Source organism: Oncorhynchus nerka, linkage group LG13, assembly GCF_034236695.1.
Source record: "Oncorhynchus nerka isolate Pitt River linkage group LG13, Oner_Uvic_2.0, whole genome shotgun sequence".
NCBI lineage: Eukaryota > Metazoa > Chordata > Actinopteri > Salmoniformes > Salmonidae > Oncorhynchus > Oncorhynchus nerka.
Window position 1 is genome coordinate 36,675,568 of NC_088408.1, and position 14,610 is coordinate 36,690,177.

Here is a 14,610-nt window from a genome sequence, read left to right on the forward strand (position 1 = left end):
GCAACCTTTTGCTATTTCTGTATGCTATTTCTGCTTCTCTGCAGGCTGCTGCACTACTGTAACGTACAGGAAAACGCCCCCCCATCCCACCATCTAACCCACAGTTTTCACATGCGTGTTGTGTCAGAACTGAAGTAGTGGGCTAGTGTCATGAGAAATGTACAGACCAGAATTACAACCTGTGTTTCATGCCTCAATGTGGTTATGGACTGTGACTCTCTCCCTCCACCCCTCCTCCTCGTCATCCCATCTCTCTCTCTTCTCTCCGTCTCCCTGTAGATATCTCCTGTGCCTTCAGCTCCGACAGGACATAGTGTCGGGGCGTCTGCCCTGCTCCTTCGTCACCCACTCCCTGCTGGGTTCCTACGCCCTGCAGGCCGAGCTGGGAGACCATGACTCCGGCGAGCACCGCCTCGACTACATCAGCGACTTCCAGTTCGCCCCCTCACAGACCAAGGAGATGGAGGAGAAGGTGGTGGAGCTCCACAAAACTCACAGGTCAGGGCCGTTTGGGGTTAAAGGGTATAGTTCAGTGATGACTATCCCTTTTTAAATTAGCAAACGAGCAAGTGACAATGACACTGTGTCATAGTTTTAGGGGAGATGAAATATTATAGCTAAAAGGGAACTCTTTAAAACCTAGGACTGGGGAGAGACACCTGTGTAGAAATTAGTTGGAAATGACCCGTGGACTTTACAGGTACTGTGATCATTATCATACTTTGAATTCCCGTTTTCAGGACCTGCCACATCAGATCATTCACTTGAACTCTTCACCTCTGTTTGTTTACAATAGTTTGTTTTGTCTACTTTTCTAGAGGGATGACTCCTGCTCAAGCAGATGCCCAGTTCTTAGAAAACGCTAAGAAGTTGTCGATGTACGGTGTGGATCTCCACCACGCCAAGGTGCCTAGCTGCCACACAAAGTGGTTTTGAAATGTCCAAATCAACCAGAAATTATGTTTGAGAAATAATTCCTGTATTTATTTTTGGGGAAATGTGAGGAAAAACATTTTGAGGTTTATAAAATGCCCTGCGATGAGAAAATGTGAAGCTGATGGCGGTAAGAAAGGTGAATGAACTGTAAGCTGTAGTGTGGATATCCTCTGCACAAGGAGGCATAGCTTGCTGGTCAGTATTTGAACTTAAGTCATTAGTCCCAGGAACTGTTCTACTATGCTCCATTCGTTGTGTATGGAGGTCTGGAAGAAACGCCTGTGAGAGCACACAGGACTCAGGGAGGCTCCTTTGATGTGGTGTGCATTGAGGGGAAGAGAGGGCGCCGGAAAACAGAAAGCCAAAGCATTTCAACTGGAAAAGAGAGCCGGCCCTACCACCGCGTCAGCTGTACAAACACATGTGGTGGATTGGAGCCGGAGCTCTTTTCACTGGGCCATCGACATGGGAACAGCCCCGTGGAATGAACCCTTGTCTCTCCACGTGGACTCGGCATGGGTTGAAAATAGTCAGAGAAATATTTGGTCCAGAGAGGGAGAAAGGGAATGAGAGGGAGAGCGATAAGGGGGGAGAGAAGGATCAGTGACCTCTTAGTACATAACCCAACCGCCAGTGAGAAAAGTACATGTCAGGCCCACATGTCCTCTCACTCGCTCATGCTATCTTTCTTTCTCTGTAGGCAGGGAATGCAGGTCATGTGGAAAAGCATGCCAAGGCCATGCGGAGTGAGAGGGTTTGGTTAAAAGCCATGCATTGGCATCTAATAGTTGCCATGCCCATCGGCGGGGATGGATTTTCCTCATTTTACCGTTGAATACACAAATCAATAGTCACTCTGTATCTATCCATACAGCCGGACTTTAAAGGGCCCTTTATGGCATCATGCAAGCTTGATAACAACGTTACCATTGAGTTGTGATGGGATGATTGAATATCAGGCCTTTTAGTTATATGTTATAGCAAATAATTCCATTGTGCTCCTTGGCGAAATCTGAGAATGTTGTCTGTTCTCTCCTTGTTGTCTATACTGCATACTTGACTGTGTTTTCTCTTCATTGTACTTTGTTGAACTGTTGCTTTGGCTGGTGTCTTTGTCTGCAGGACTCTGAGGGAGTCGACATCATGTTGGGAGTGTGTGCCAACGGCTTGCTGATCTACAAAGACCGACTCCGGATAAACCGCTTTGCCTGGCCCAAAATCCTCAAGATTTCCTACAAACGCAGCAACTTCTATATCAAAATCAGGCCGGGAGAGGTACGGGACAGCACCGCCCTCAGAGGAAAACACTAGACATTTCCACATTTTGGAGTTGTCCTTTTCGAAAGCCCACTCGAGAGAGCAGCCGTAGGAAGGAGACTCCTTCATTGAGCCAAATACTGACAGTGTTAGGAGATGGTTTGATTGTACAGAGGGAAATACTGACATTTAGATATTTCTTTCTTAACGCCCATTCAAACTAGTGTCTTGGAGGTGGGGGCGTTGGGTCCATATCTCTGTCTTTTGTAGCGCGTATGTTTTCTAACTAAGCTAGTCTCTAGTACTCAGGGGAACTCACGTCTATACTCTGCTTTCCAGACAGAGCAGTTTGAGAGCTCTGTGGGCTTCAAGCTGCCCAACCACCGCGCTGCCAAGAGGGTCTGGAAGGTCTGTGTGGAGAATCACACCTTCTTCAGGTAACAATCACTGTCAGCATCCACGTCAACAACCCCTACATTTCTGTTGAACTTAATCCTGTTCACCTCTAACTCACTGCATCAGACTTGAAAAGATGTCTGAACGAGGAAGAGCTAGTGTGTTAGGTCCTTTGAAGTCTGTTGTTTTTGAATGATTGCACCATTTGTTAAAATGTTCTGTTCCACCTTTTACATCCATCTACAGGCCCTTTCTAACCTGTTGACTCTGTGAAATGCGTGTCTAAGCTAACACAGACAGTCGGAGCCCATGTCAAACCACAGTGGAGCATGTTAAATTGCATCCCCCCACAGTCTGAAGTGTGTACCAACTGGAGTGTGTAATTGGCCAGTCTCTAGGGAGCACTAAGTTCCTCCGAGTCTTCCTGTCCAGTGCAAAGACTGAAGAGATGGAGCACAGTGGAGTGGAGCGAGGCCATTGTGCACTTATTTGTTTAAGCAGCTTCTCCGTCCGAGGCCTAAAGCCATGGCCATTATCATGCGCTTAAACTGTCTTCTTAGCGTCCGCTCTGCAGGGATGTATCATTAAGGAAGGAAATGTCCCCCACTGGGGATTAAGAATGAGCAAACATTTAATATCCTTTAGGAAAGCAGAGTCCCTCAGACCCACTGATAGAGATGTCTTTCAACCGTGAAACCCCAACTTCTCGCTCCCAGATCAGCCCGTCCCTTGGGGGTTCATCTGTCTTGACGTCATTTGAAACGCAACGCCCTATGGTTGGAATCACCCCAGCAACACATTACGTTAAATAAATCCCACCTGCGGCGCCTTGCATTGTTTGACAGTTTGTAAGAGGAGTGTCGGCCCATATGGCAAATTGGAACCAGATTCGCCATGGAGATCCTCGGCTGTTTAATCGAGCTATGTTGTTCTTGGCACAGATGACAAGGAGGGGAGCCAAAGCCTCAACAAATGCAAAGCAAAAAAATTGCTCGCTGCCGTCTACTCAACCACTAATAGCCAAAGCCCAATAGCACCTCTCTCCTCTATGATTCAGATCCTCTGTGTGCTAAATCAACTCCTAATAATGACTCTCCTTAAACTGCCATCTTAATGGTCTTGTACACTGATATCAATACCAATGAGAGCTTTAATCAGCCTGGTCAATATCGGTTGGGGCCAAAGAGCTTGATCAAATAGCGGCTTCTTTTGGACTGTGTTGTGAAGGCATGATGTCATGTCAGACCCAGGCCCTGGCTGTGCTGGGATGGAGAAGTCGTGCCGGGGATGCTGAGATCATGATGGAATCTACAGAGACCCTGACACACCAGCAGCACGCCCAGGGTCAGCATGTTTGAATGGGGTTGAAATCAGCTCTGACCTGCACGCCCCTGTGTTTAAACAACAGACCGCCGCCCCAATGTGCCTGTAGAAGAGCAGAGAGCAATTGCCTCACTTTATGGACGCCACTGTGGCTAAACCTGACACCACTAAGACGACGCCAGAGACATCTGGACTGAGTGCCTCCCCTCTGCTCCAGCCTGCCGGCCCCTCAGGCTGGGCACGGGCCTGTTTAAAGGAACTTCTGCTGTCTGTCTGCGCGCGAAAAATGTCTGATTTAAGGGGCTCTGCGAAGTGAATGGGGGGAGCTGGACGGGCAGGAAAGCCCTGTCGCCATAGGAGATTAAGGATAGGGGCAGGGAGGTTTGTGTTTTTGTCCCACCTCTGTCTCCCGATAATATTTAGTCCCAAACACAACTGTGACTCAGAGCAGAGCCAGCTAAGGGGAATAAGAGCCAGCTAAGGGGAATAAGAGCCAGCTAAGGGGAATAAGAGCCAGCTAAGGGGAATAAGAGCCAGCTAAGGGGAATAAGAGACAGCTAAGGGGAATAAGAGACAGCTAAGGGCAATAAGAGCCAGCTAAGGGGAATAAGAGACAGCTAAGGGGAATAAGAGACAGCTAAGGGGAATAAGAGACAGCTAAATGTTCGGCGCCCTTTACAGCTGTGTTTACTTACGGTCACTGACAAACAATGAGACTGTTGAATGGATCCCTTATACCTGCGTCTTCATGACTCATCCTTAGCCATCTCTGTGTGTAAATAGAGAGGTTATGTTTATCACTTTGGCTTCAGCGGTGGTCCCAGTTTACTGGCATGAAATAGAGTACTAGGCTTTCTTCCAATGAAAAATCGATCTACTCTCACAGTCTTCCAGTAAACTGAAATAAATTTTGCATACTGCCACTAAACTGGATATGAAAAAGTTTTGTTTTCAGAATAGTATTGATCTTATTTTGGTCCCATTCTCGCTCTAGGTTGATGACTCCAGAAGCACCCATTAAAGCCAAGTTTCTCACGCTGGGCTCCAAGTTCCGATACAGTGGGCGGACCCAGGCCCAGACACGACAGGCCAGCACCCTCATCGACAGGCCGGCACCCTACTTCGAGCGCACCTCCAGCAAGCGTATCTCACGAAGCCTGGATGGAGGTAGGCCGTGGCACTAGACAAACACACACACATTTGGGATGCCATATTACTATGCCCACTACCTTAAACTATGGGCTCCGCTGAGTCAGTCCATAGCTATCTCTGCAGGAGGAGTGGAGAGTGTTACTCGGTGGAATATGGTCTCTACACCCGGCCTTCACAAGCAGTAACAAGCAGTAAGTCTCTTTGTGTGACCATCAGGGAGCTCTCATTCAGTCCGCTCAAGGCAAACGCCGTAGGGGGACGTCACAGAACCACCCCCCCGGCCTCGTCATCAAAGAGATATTTAGAGAAACTGCTGGGGAAACACTCCAAACCAGAGAGGGAGCGAAGGAGGGAACGTAACAAAGGACCCGCAAGGTCGGAGGGAAACCATTACAGTGAGACGTACAAAAAGAAACACAACCCTGTTCAGATGACTCTGTATGACCGCAATCCTCAACATGCCTCAGCATGCGTTCTGTTTCGTCCCAATCAATTGTTAACGTTTAGAGCACACTAACACCATCCTCCTAGTTTGTTCAAACCGTCTCGTCTAAAGTGTTTAGAGCGGAGCCAGTGTCCTATACGGGGTCAGCCAGTGAGTGTGTGTAGCTAGCTGTATGCATGACTTCCTCCCCATCATGGGCATTTGGTTAGATATGGGAAATGGCTCCAACATCTGTTTCCCTTTGTTTGGGAATTACTGGGGATGAATCCGGACTCATTCGTCTTGACCAGGGGATTTCAAAAGTGTTTCAATGGCTGGACCCCTGCTGTATACGTGACACTATACATTTACCACGGGAAAGAAACAGTGCCAGTAAAGCAATTGCACGCATGAAGGATGTTGTCAGTCATTAGGCCTATTTTCAACCATTGAAACCGTTCTAGAACTTGCTCTGAGCAAAACTTAGTGTCCAGTTGATTTGGGGAATTAGACTGAAATGCAGTAGTACTGGACTGTAGCCTTCAAGCAGGCTGCCATGAAGATTAAATGCAGGTGATGCTGTAGCTGCAAGTGTTGTTGTAATTAAACCCGGGAATCTAAGCTTGAACATGTACGGTGGTTCCTGTGACAGAGCGAATAGCGTGTAGTATTTACCCATCTGCATTTTGCTTCCCACTACATCAGCACTAATCCAGGAGGAGAGTACTAGCTCGACAAACATGAATCACCAAATGAATGTTGGTTACTCAATACTCTACGTTGCCGTGAGTAGCCTACAACGATTGAATGAGGCGAGGGCTTTTGCCCTTCTTCCTCCCTCTGTCTAGCTTGAAGATCTGAAGGTACTAGGATAACTAAATCAAATATCCCAAATACCCCGAGTGCACAAGGGCCATTCATTATTAAAGGGTTACTCTACTCTACTCTGTCCAGCTGTGGGCTAACCTGGCCTGCTCTGGAATCTCCATTCTTTGCTTTCTTCCCTCCTTTCCACTCCTGTATGTAGATCCTCTCTGAGGAGCCTCTTGATCGTTCACCATCAATGCTCTATACTATTAATTCCCTCTAGCCCCTCCGTAGTAGAGGCGATCAAGAGAAGAGACGTCGGGAACCATTTGTTCTCCGTCTGGCCAGCTGTGGAGTCTTCTCTGTGCTCTGATTGAGACAAAGATCTGGCCCCTGATTAGGGCCCCCAGACCCAGTAATCCCCCAGAGCTTTAGAGAGGGTCACAGCTGGTATGGGACCGGGACTGGGATTCTGAACGAGGCGGCCCTAGCTGAGGAGAATTTGGTTCTGGTTTCTGGATCAATTATTCTCTCTTCCCCCAACACATGGCACAACAATACAGGGAGTGGCGGCTGTGCTGTGGGTGGCATGGTCGGTTACAGATGATAACAGGTTCCATATCACACCGCCACCATATCAAACCCTCACAACTAAACCTCAAGACTACGAAATCCACTACTGTACACTACTGCTATTCATGACATGTCAATTACTGTAGTTTCACATAGATCTAGCATTTAACCAAAGAACTGATGCTGTGTAATTTTTCTCTGAGCTCTTTTCAACTGAATAGCTATTGGAAGTAGGCCTATACTATAGCTAAACCAAATAGCCATGTCTGGTATGTACTATGAATCTGTGCATTCATGGTCTTCTTTCATATGAACCAGATTAAACTGTGCTCTGTGGTTAGAGTGCCCTCTGCTGGCCAGGTGTTGACTTTAGGTCTTCCAGGGACTTCATGATATGTATTGTGATTCTCACGATTCTATATGTGTTGCGGTTTGATACTGCGATTTTATTATATGCGATTCGATGTTCCAAACATATTGCTCAGCATATGTCTGCTGCAGAGAGGTGAGAGAGCATGAGACAATTAGTCTTCGATAAAAAAAAGGGCCGAAAACATGTTGGGTCTATATATATATATTTTTTTTCTTTCTTTAAAGATGGAGAACAGCAGGTTTAGCCAACTAGTGCTAGCTAACGCTACCTAACAAAACATAACGATATTGTGATGTGACTGTCGATTTTGTATTTTTATCACGAGTTGACATTAGAATTGATGTGCTGAGCTGAATATCATTCGGAAGTATGCGTAAAAGAATGGAGAATATAGTTGTTATATAAAGCTGTGTGTGTTGTCTCCTCTGTGCCCCTCTAGCTCCAATGATTAACGTGACCGAGGCCCAGGAGTCACCCCCCACCTCTGGGGAGAACGGCAGGGAGCCTGGCCTGGAACTCTCCTCTGACTCCAAGGTGAGAGAGGAGGCAGGGGGATGTTCACACTCGGTCTCTCCTCTCTCTCTAGGTAGAATGAGACATCCCGTTGTTGGACCGGGACTGAATTGTCTGTCTGTTCCTAATCTCATTTGTCTCAAAGAAATGCCCCCAAGGTTTCACTACAGGGGAACTCAATTCATTGTATGTCTACTGTTTAGCTTAGAATAACTAGCCTATTGTTCTGTTTGTTGGATTTTATGTAAACCAACCAGTATAGTGACTTAATCTTTGTGTATTTGGTTTTGTCACGTTCCCCGCCCCTCCTCAAAAGATCTACTGTGTAATGTGTTTCTTTGCGTTTTGACAAATCTACCGAACAAACCCCCCATTCAGCCCAGTAGTCAAAACAACAGCCGCTGGAGCAGTGTATAGTTGAATTGAATTAGCTGTAGCTATAGGATGCCATTCTGAACTGTCTGCTCCGTGCCCCTGCTAGTTCCTATTGGAAGAGTTTAAGACTGGCTTGACATTTGGTAGCTGTATAAAGGATCTTATTCAGTCTTACAGTGAGTTGGCCATGAAAGCCATGTATTCAGTTCGTTATGTAACCTGTGGTACTGAGCGCAAAGAATTCAGAGGCTCATCTCTTCTGTGATAAAGCCCAGTTCATTGGGCACACTGTCTTAGTTGTACTAGGGGTAATGTATCCCGATAGGACCATGGGACCCCCCCCCCCCCCCCTTTGCAAATGTGATTATTAATCGAGACTCCACTAAGTGGATTTTTGTCCGGCAGATGTTGTCCTGCCATGGCAGGGTAGATGTATGGTTCTCAGGAAGTGAACATGTTGTTAAGAGGACAGAGCTCAAAGTACTTTGAGTTTTGAATTTGATTTGAATGAGGACAACCGGAGTACGACGGTGCTCTAACTCGATCTCAAACACCTTCCTGTTTTGGGGTTTCTTCCCCCCCGTTATCTCTTCTGACTTCAGTCTGCGTCTCTATCCACTAATGATGCCAGCTCTAATCCTGTTGTACAGTTGTAGAATGTGATTGACCTCCCTCACACCCCACCCGCCCTCTTTCTCCAGCACCTCCTGACCCCTGACCTTTTCCTCTGCCCCCTCTCTGTGACCTCTTGTCTGCACCCCTGACTTGACATGTCTCACTGACTAATAGTGTGTTTCTCTCTCTCCCCCTCTCCTCTCTTTTCCTGTGCACTCTATCCTGTTACTGTTTTATAATTTCTCACACACATTTATTTTATTTTATGGGTTGTGATTTTGCTTGCGTTTCCCCTACTGGCCCCTCCCTGCATGGTGTCTACATGTGGACTGCTCTCTTTCTCTCTCTGCGGCGGGGAAACGATGGTCCCTCACTGTGCAGTCTATCTTCATGTTCCCCCTGTCCTTCTCCTCCTCCTCCTCAATCTCATCCCTTCCTCCCATCCTGGACACCATCTCTGAGCTGGACATTCTGTCCGACATCTCGGAGGACGGGGACAGGGACTACCCGGGTATCTGGGACCCTGATTGTACCCAGCAGCAGCATGCAGACAGCTTGGCTGCAGCAGAGCAGTACCATCACCAGCCTCTAGAGGCCTCTCCTCCCCCCTCCCCCCTGGCCTGTAGCTCAGAACCCCAGGAAGGGTCACCTGCCCAGGCCAAGGCTGCCGCTCAATCCAGGCTGGGCCTCTCCCTGCTGGGCATGTTGACGGGCCTGCGCCTGGGCCTCCTTCCCTTCTCTCTGCTGGATGAGGACGGCTACCTCTGCTTTCCCAGTCTGCCCCAGGACTGTGCTGCCTGCTTGGTCCCCGCGGGGTTGCAGCGCTTCCTGCCCCTCTCCTCCCCCTCCCTGGTGCCCTCCTTCATGTTCATCTTGGCTGTGCTGCTGTCTGCCTCCCAGTCCCTGGCTCTGGCCTTCCTCTTGGCCCTGCCCCTGGCCTTGTCGCTGTGCTATCTGGAGCCCAAGGCGCCCGCCCCCGTGGCCAGGCTCTGCTCAGACAAAAACACTGACACACACACTTCCCTGCTGCAGGAAGAGCTGTGTGACCCTGCTGCCTAAAGACCGCTACGACACTTTACGCCAACGCAGCGACGGCGCGTCGTTCTCTACGTACTTCTACACACTATTTTGTGCGGGTCAAATTTTGGAACGAATCGCATACGACGCTCCGTCACTTTGTTTGCGTAGGGTGTGTAGGGGCCTTAAGTGGCACCATGTCACTACCTCACCTCTGTGTTCTGCACTCCCTCCCTGATATGTTTCTCTCTCCGTTTTCCTTCTCCAAACCCTTGATTTTCTGTGTAAAATGACCAAATTGAATTGTAATCTTTCGCCAATCTCCAGAGATCTTAAATTAGAAATCATATTGTACTAGTATTGGCTGCTCTGTCATGAATCATTTTTGTTAAATGAATAAGAGGAAAAGGATACCTTGTACAACTTTTTAGTGTTGTAAAATGATAAATTCCTGTCATCATACGCTGGAAATGTTGATAAACCGCTAGATGTGTGAATATGTTCAGTATATGTCTGTTATCAAGCTACTTTTGGCCTATAAGGACGTTATTGCAGCGTTTCACTCCCTGCCCCTGTCCTGATCAGTGTTATTAGTCGCCATTTAATATGCCAGAGTTTCTCACAATTTTTTGAAAACAGTAAAAAAAAAAAACACACGGTAGAAAATACACAAAAAACCGTAAAATCAGCTCTACACAGAAACAAGACCAGACCGCCGCCCAGTATCCCAGCCAAGGCCAGCATGTGCACCCCCCCTCCGTCCAATCATGCCTTACTCTCATGTGGGCGGAGCCTGGCTGCTCCTCCCTCAATCACATGACATCGCACCTTTATGTGGTGCTGCTGGGAATCGGCCTTTCCCATCATCCATTTCACCTTCTCTTTCTCCCAACAAAAACCATTCCCACTACATGCAGGTAGAGGAGGAGCCTAGCGAAGGGGCGGCGGCCACACCTACTGAGGGCACTGAGGTCTGTGAGGGCCCGTCGTACTGCACCTTTTTAAGATGATCTATAACACCATTTATACAGAGCGGTATGGGCAGTGCAGGTGTCAAACTAACATGTCCTCTTCTCCTTGGCACTCGTAGATGAAAGGAGATGAGCCAGACTCCTCCCAACAGGTTGATTTGATTGGTTGTTTGATGGTGTATTTGTCTGTAAATCAGCTGGGGTTTTCCACATCCTCTCTGCGCCTCATTTTGTAGCCTGGGTTTGACTTTTGCTGCAGGAATGTATGCTTTGTTGTTGATTTCTTTATCTCTTTAGTGCTGGTGCCACTGTGATCTGGGATGTATTTGGTGCTTTTTATTTCCAGGGGGAAAAGGAGTACAACACACTGCTGTCCAACCACGCGCCACCAAAGCTGCACATACTACGGTTTAGGACATTGTTCCGGATAGGCTTGCCTTAGCTGCAGCATTCTAAGGGTTAAACCCCCAAGTGAGCTCCACATTGTGAGGACTAAGTGTTCTCTTATGTCCACATTTTAGTATTAGAGTTGATCACTACACAGCTACGGTGAAGTGTGGTTTGGAGAGGGTCCAGTGTGCTTGTGGCCCTGTCCCCACAGCCTCTGTACTGGATCTGTCCTGACTGCACAGGGTCTCACCTCTGGCTGCATTTGATTTACTCTTTATTATTTTTTTTGTTGCACAAAATGCCTCATGTCTTCATTTTTTGATTCCACAGAGCGGAAGGTTGAGAGTGCAGGGGGAAAATATATATGTCAGGCATAGCAATTTAATGTTGGAGGTTGGTATGACTATAATGACTATTGGCGCCTAACTAAAGGGAATCAAAGCCCAAGCCTGTGTCCTCTTGGCTCCTGTCCCAGGCTGACTACTCCGGTCTACCTCTCACTCTCAGGCTCTGTGTGTGTGATTGTATGTGTTTGAACACCAATGCATGATTCTGCATGAGGGATGGGGATTGGGTGCATGTCTGACCGAAACAGGGTTCGGTGTTTAGTGGGGTGAGGGTGGCCGCTGATTACCGGCCTATTATTGAGTCAAAACATTTTTTTGTGAACATATTATTTAGTATTGCCCGGTGATATCCGACTAATATTGTTTCCCTAACCCATTTAGGGATTTTCCTGCTTTGGTTGGCTTGATTTGAGTTTTGAATTTGTAATGGTACAATAACAAACTAAACCTGCCCCCAAAACGTGGAACTGCCATGATGCCTTATGCCATGTAATTACTAGAATGTCTTTTTACGCTATTAAACGTAAATAAACGACTCTTTTATCATGACCTTCCCTTACCGGGGTCATGATGGGAGAAATGACCTGGAATAGACTCATGAAGGGTAGATAATGAGAACAATGTTTCAAACCTTCTGGAGTATGCTGAATGGAAAAAATGTAAAAATATATGTAAATGTATTTCAAGTGAAGCCACACTCTGTCACTTATCACCATGGCAACGGCATGTGCTTTATGCCATGTATAAATGTACACCTGTCGAAATGTGACGACGAGACACATTTAAAGCGAAACCCTTGTTCAACGGTGTCAAAGGGAAAATTGGTTCCTCTGATTGGGTTCCATTGGCAGTTCCATGTTTTTGTCGTTCACGTTGTAGGCTACTACTGAACTAAAGGGTTAAACTCTTGACAAAAGCCTCACCTCACTGATGCCTCTCTCTCATCACAACCTTTGATCAGTGTGGATGTTTTCTACATCCTCCAATTCTCTAAAAGGGCTCACAACGACTTGAAATCGGACTGCTTTTAATTGGATATCGTCATCCGTTAGAGTGAGGTCACGATTGGGACGGTGTGTGGCCATTATTTCTTAGTCTCACTAAATACAGTGAAGAAAAGGTGCCACTACCAGCCTGTACATTCTGTGGAGTGATAGCGCCTCCTGGTGGCTCATAAGGAAATGCCCTCATTACTTGGAGCTAGGTCTCCTTGGCCAAACTAGGCTCATAATTGTAATATTTGTATTAATATTTACGGATCCCCTACAGGTTTGTAATTAAGCCATATGAAAGTTCACATGTTCAAAAAAATATGTATTTTATTTATTTATTTGAGCCAACTGTGAGGTAGGAAACAGCGACAAACGCCTATAATTCTGAATGCGGTCACAAATGGTACACCCATACACACACTAAAACTAGCCATACACGGGCAATCAGTGAGGCTTGGCGTCCATCCTGTTACTGTCATGGTTTCCAGACTAATGTAGCTGTTGTCCATTGTTGTTGTCCCCTCTCCTCACCCCGCACCATGGCTGTGTGGCGTCCTCCTGGCACCACTAGGACCTGGATAAGACTCAGGAGGATGTTTTGAAACATCAGGCTAGCATTAGCGAGTTAAAGCGCAGTTTTATGGAGGCCACCCCTGAGCCGCGTCCCAGTCAGTGGGAAAAGCGCCTCACAGCCAGCCCGGCTACCAGCCTGCGTCTGCAGGCCCAAGGGGTACGTGTCCAGCCGTGTCCTACCGCCAGTCCTCCTGTCCCGCCAGCCTGCCTGCATGTCCTCTACTCTCCTCCCTCGTCTCCACCTCTCTCCGATCTGTCTCTAGCCTGCAGGGAGGCCCTGACTCCGCCCTCCTTCCCCTGGTTCTGGCTCTCTTGATGTTGTATTATGATGTGACAGTTGGGATGTAGAAGCAACACCATTCCTCCTCCCTCTCTCTCTGTGGTCCTAATTCCACTCAGCAACCCCCCCCGCCCTGCTGCTATCCTGAACAGCTCTCTAAGAACAACACCTGTCAGTCCTCTACACGTCACTAGAGTATACTGCTCTCTCTCTCGTGCTCTGTCTCTCTCCCTCACCTCCCTCTGACTGTTAAGTGGATTTAATGATATTACCCATAATCCCAACTGTCACACAGGGGGCCTCTGTGGGCTCTTCTGTCTGCCTGTAAATGCCATTCTTCTTTTGTCAGCCAATGGCTGAGCCATCTCCTCTTCTCCCTCAGCCAATGGCTGGCTGAGTTTATCTCATTACTGTTGCTGTTCTGAACGGTCAGCCTCCGATCGGATTAGTTCTCTGGCTGACTGTCCACGTCTTAAGCACTCTGATCTCTGTATTTCTGTCCTGAGCCGTAGATGCACGTTATGTCAGACTGCACCACCCAATGTTCTTCCGCTCTTGTGTTTTTCTGCGCTCCTCAAGTTTTGCCCTGCCTATTATGTTTGATGATGCACAGAGTAAGCGCTTTTATTTGCCCACTGTTATTGGTACTTTCCCAGGGCTGTCCAAAGTGTGCTTTTCTTTCTTTGAGCTGCAACTTTCACTGCTGAATTTCACAACTCTGTGCTTACTGCACTTTGTGCGTCTGTGTAAGCGCTCCTCCTCCTTTCAGCTGGACAAGCCTGACTTTTGAGTTCCTACTTCACGTGGCTCCTCTTGTGATTTTCCCACCCTGTGTTTCAGACCTGTGTTTGGCTGTGTTGAGTGGTGTACTGCATGCCTGCCTCTCACTCGTCACTCTTGTCACTCTCTCTACACCCGACAAGCAGGTGATAGTGTTCACACGCAGGCCTTGGGTCTGGTCCTGGATCTGTGTGATAAACAGTGTGTGTGTGTTGTCTGTGTTACCGATGTGTGCTGCCTCATTCCTAGAACGCACACCTCCAACATCCCTGTCTCAAAACTGAATCACTCAATCACTCTGCTCGATCACTCAGCCACTGTATAGTTTTAAGGGCACTTCTATATCTTCTGTTGCGTTGCACTGTGTGTGTAGACTACCTTCTCTCCAGTAATGTATGTCCTTCCTCTAACTCTGACATCTTTGCTTTGTCATTCTCTAACCTGTGTAGAGCTTGGAAGAGGAAATGACCTCCATTTTATTCAGTAAATTTGCCTGCGAGTCTGGTCTGGTTGATC

At 47.5% G+C, this 14,610-nt stretch overlaps 2 protein-coding genes across 13 annotated transcripts in view; both read left to right on the forward strand.

Annotated features, from left to right (window-relative positions):
- The window catches only part of epb41l2 (erythrocyte membrane protein band 4.1 like 2), a 98,489-nt gene that overhangs the window by 73,949 nt on the left and 9,930 nt on the right, over window positions 1–14,610 (forward strand). For 7 of the 12 annotated variants that reach the window (XM_029676886.2, XM_029676880.2, XM_065026389.1 and 4 more), the window contains 10 exons: window positions 280–498; window positions 819–906; window positions 2,059–2,211; window positions 2,533–2,630; window positions 4,907–5,079; window positions 7,681–7,775; window positions 10,679–10,732; window positions 10,852–10,884; window positions 11,453–11,515; window positions 13,033–13,191. In XM_029676886.2, coding sequence (XP_029532746.2) covers window positions 280–498; window positions 819–906; window positions 2,059–2,211; window positions 2,533–2,630; window positions 4,907–5,079; window positions 7,681–7,775; window positions 10,679–10,732; window positions 10,852–10,884; window positions 11,453–11,515; window positions 13,033–13,191 — 1,135 coding nt within the window. The remainder of the gene's footprint in view (window positions 1–279; window positions 499–818; window positions 907–2,058; window positions 2,212–2,532; window positions 2,631–4,906; window positions 5,080–7,680; window positions 7,776–10,678; window positions 10,733–10,851; window positions 10,885–11,452; window positions 11,516–13,032; window positions 13,192–14,610) is intronic. The other 5 variants (XM_065026392.1, XM_029676887.2, XM_065026391.1 and 2 more) reach the window with 4 other exon arrangements.
- LOC135574684 (uncharacterized) lies at window positions 7,782–10,258 on the forward strand. Its single transcript, XM_065026394.1, has one exon. The coding sequence runs from the start codon at window positions 9,135–9,137 to the stop codon at window positions 9,801–9,803; it is 669 nt and encodes a 222-aa protein (XP_064882466.1). The 5' UTR covers window positions 7,782–9,134; the 3' UTR covers window positions 9,804–10,258.

Excerpts from the sequence above, each read along its gene's own strand:
- LOC135574684 (XM_065026394.1), top strand. The coding sequence starts at position 9,135 with ATGTTCCCCCTGTCCTTCTCCTCCTCCTCCTCAATCTCATCCCTTCCT.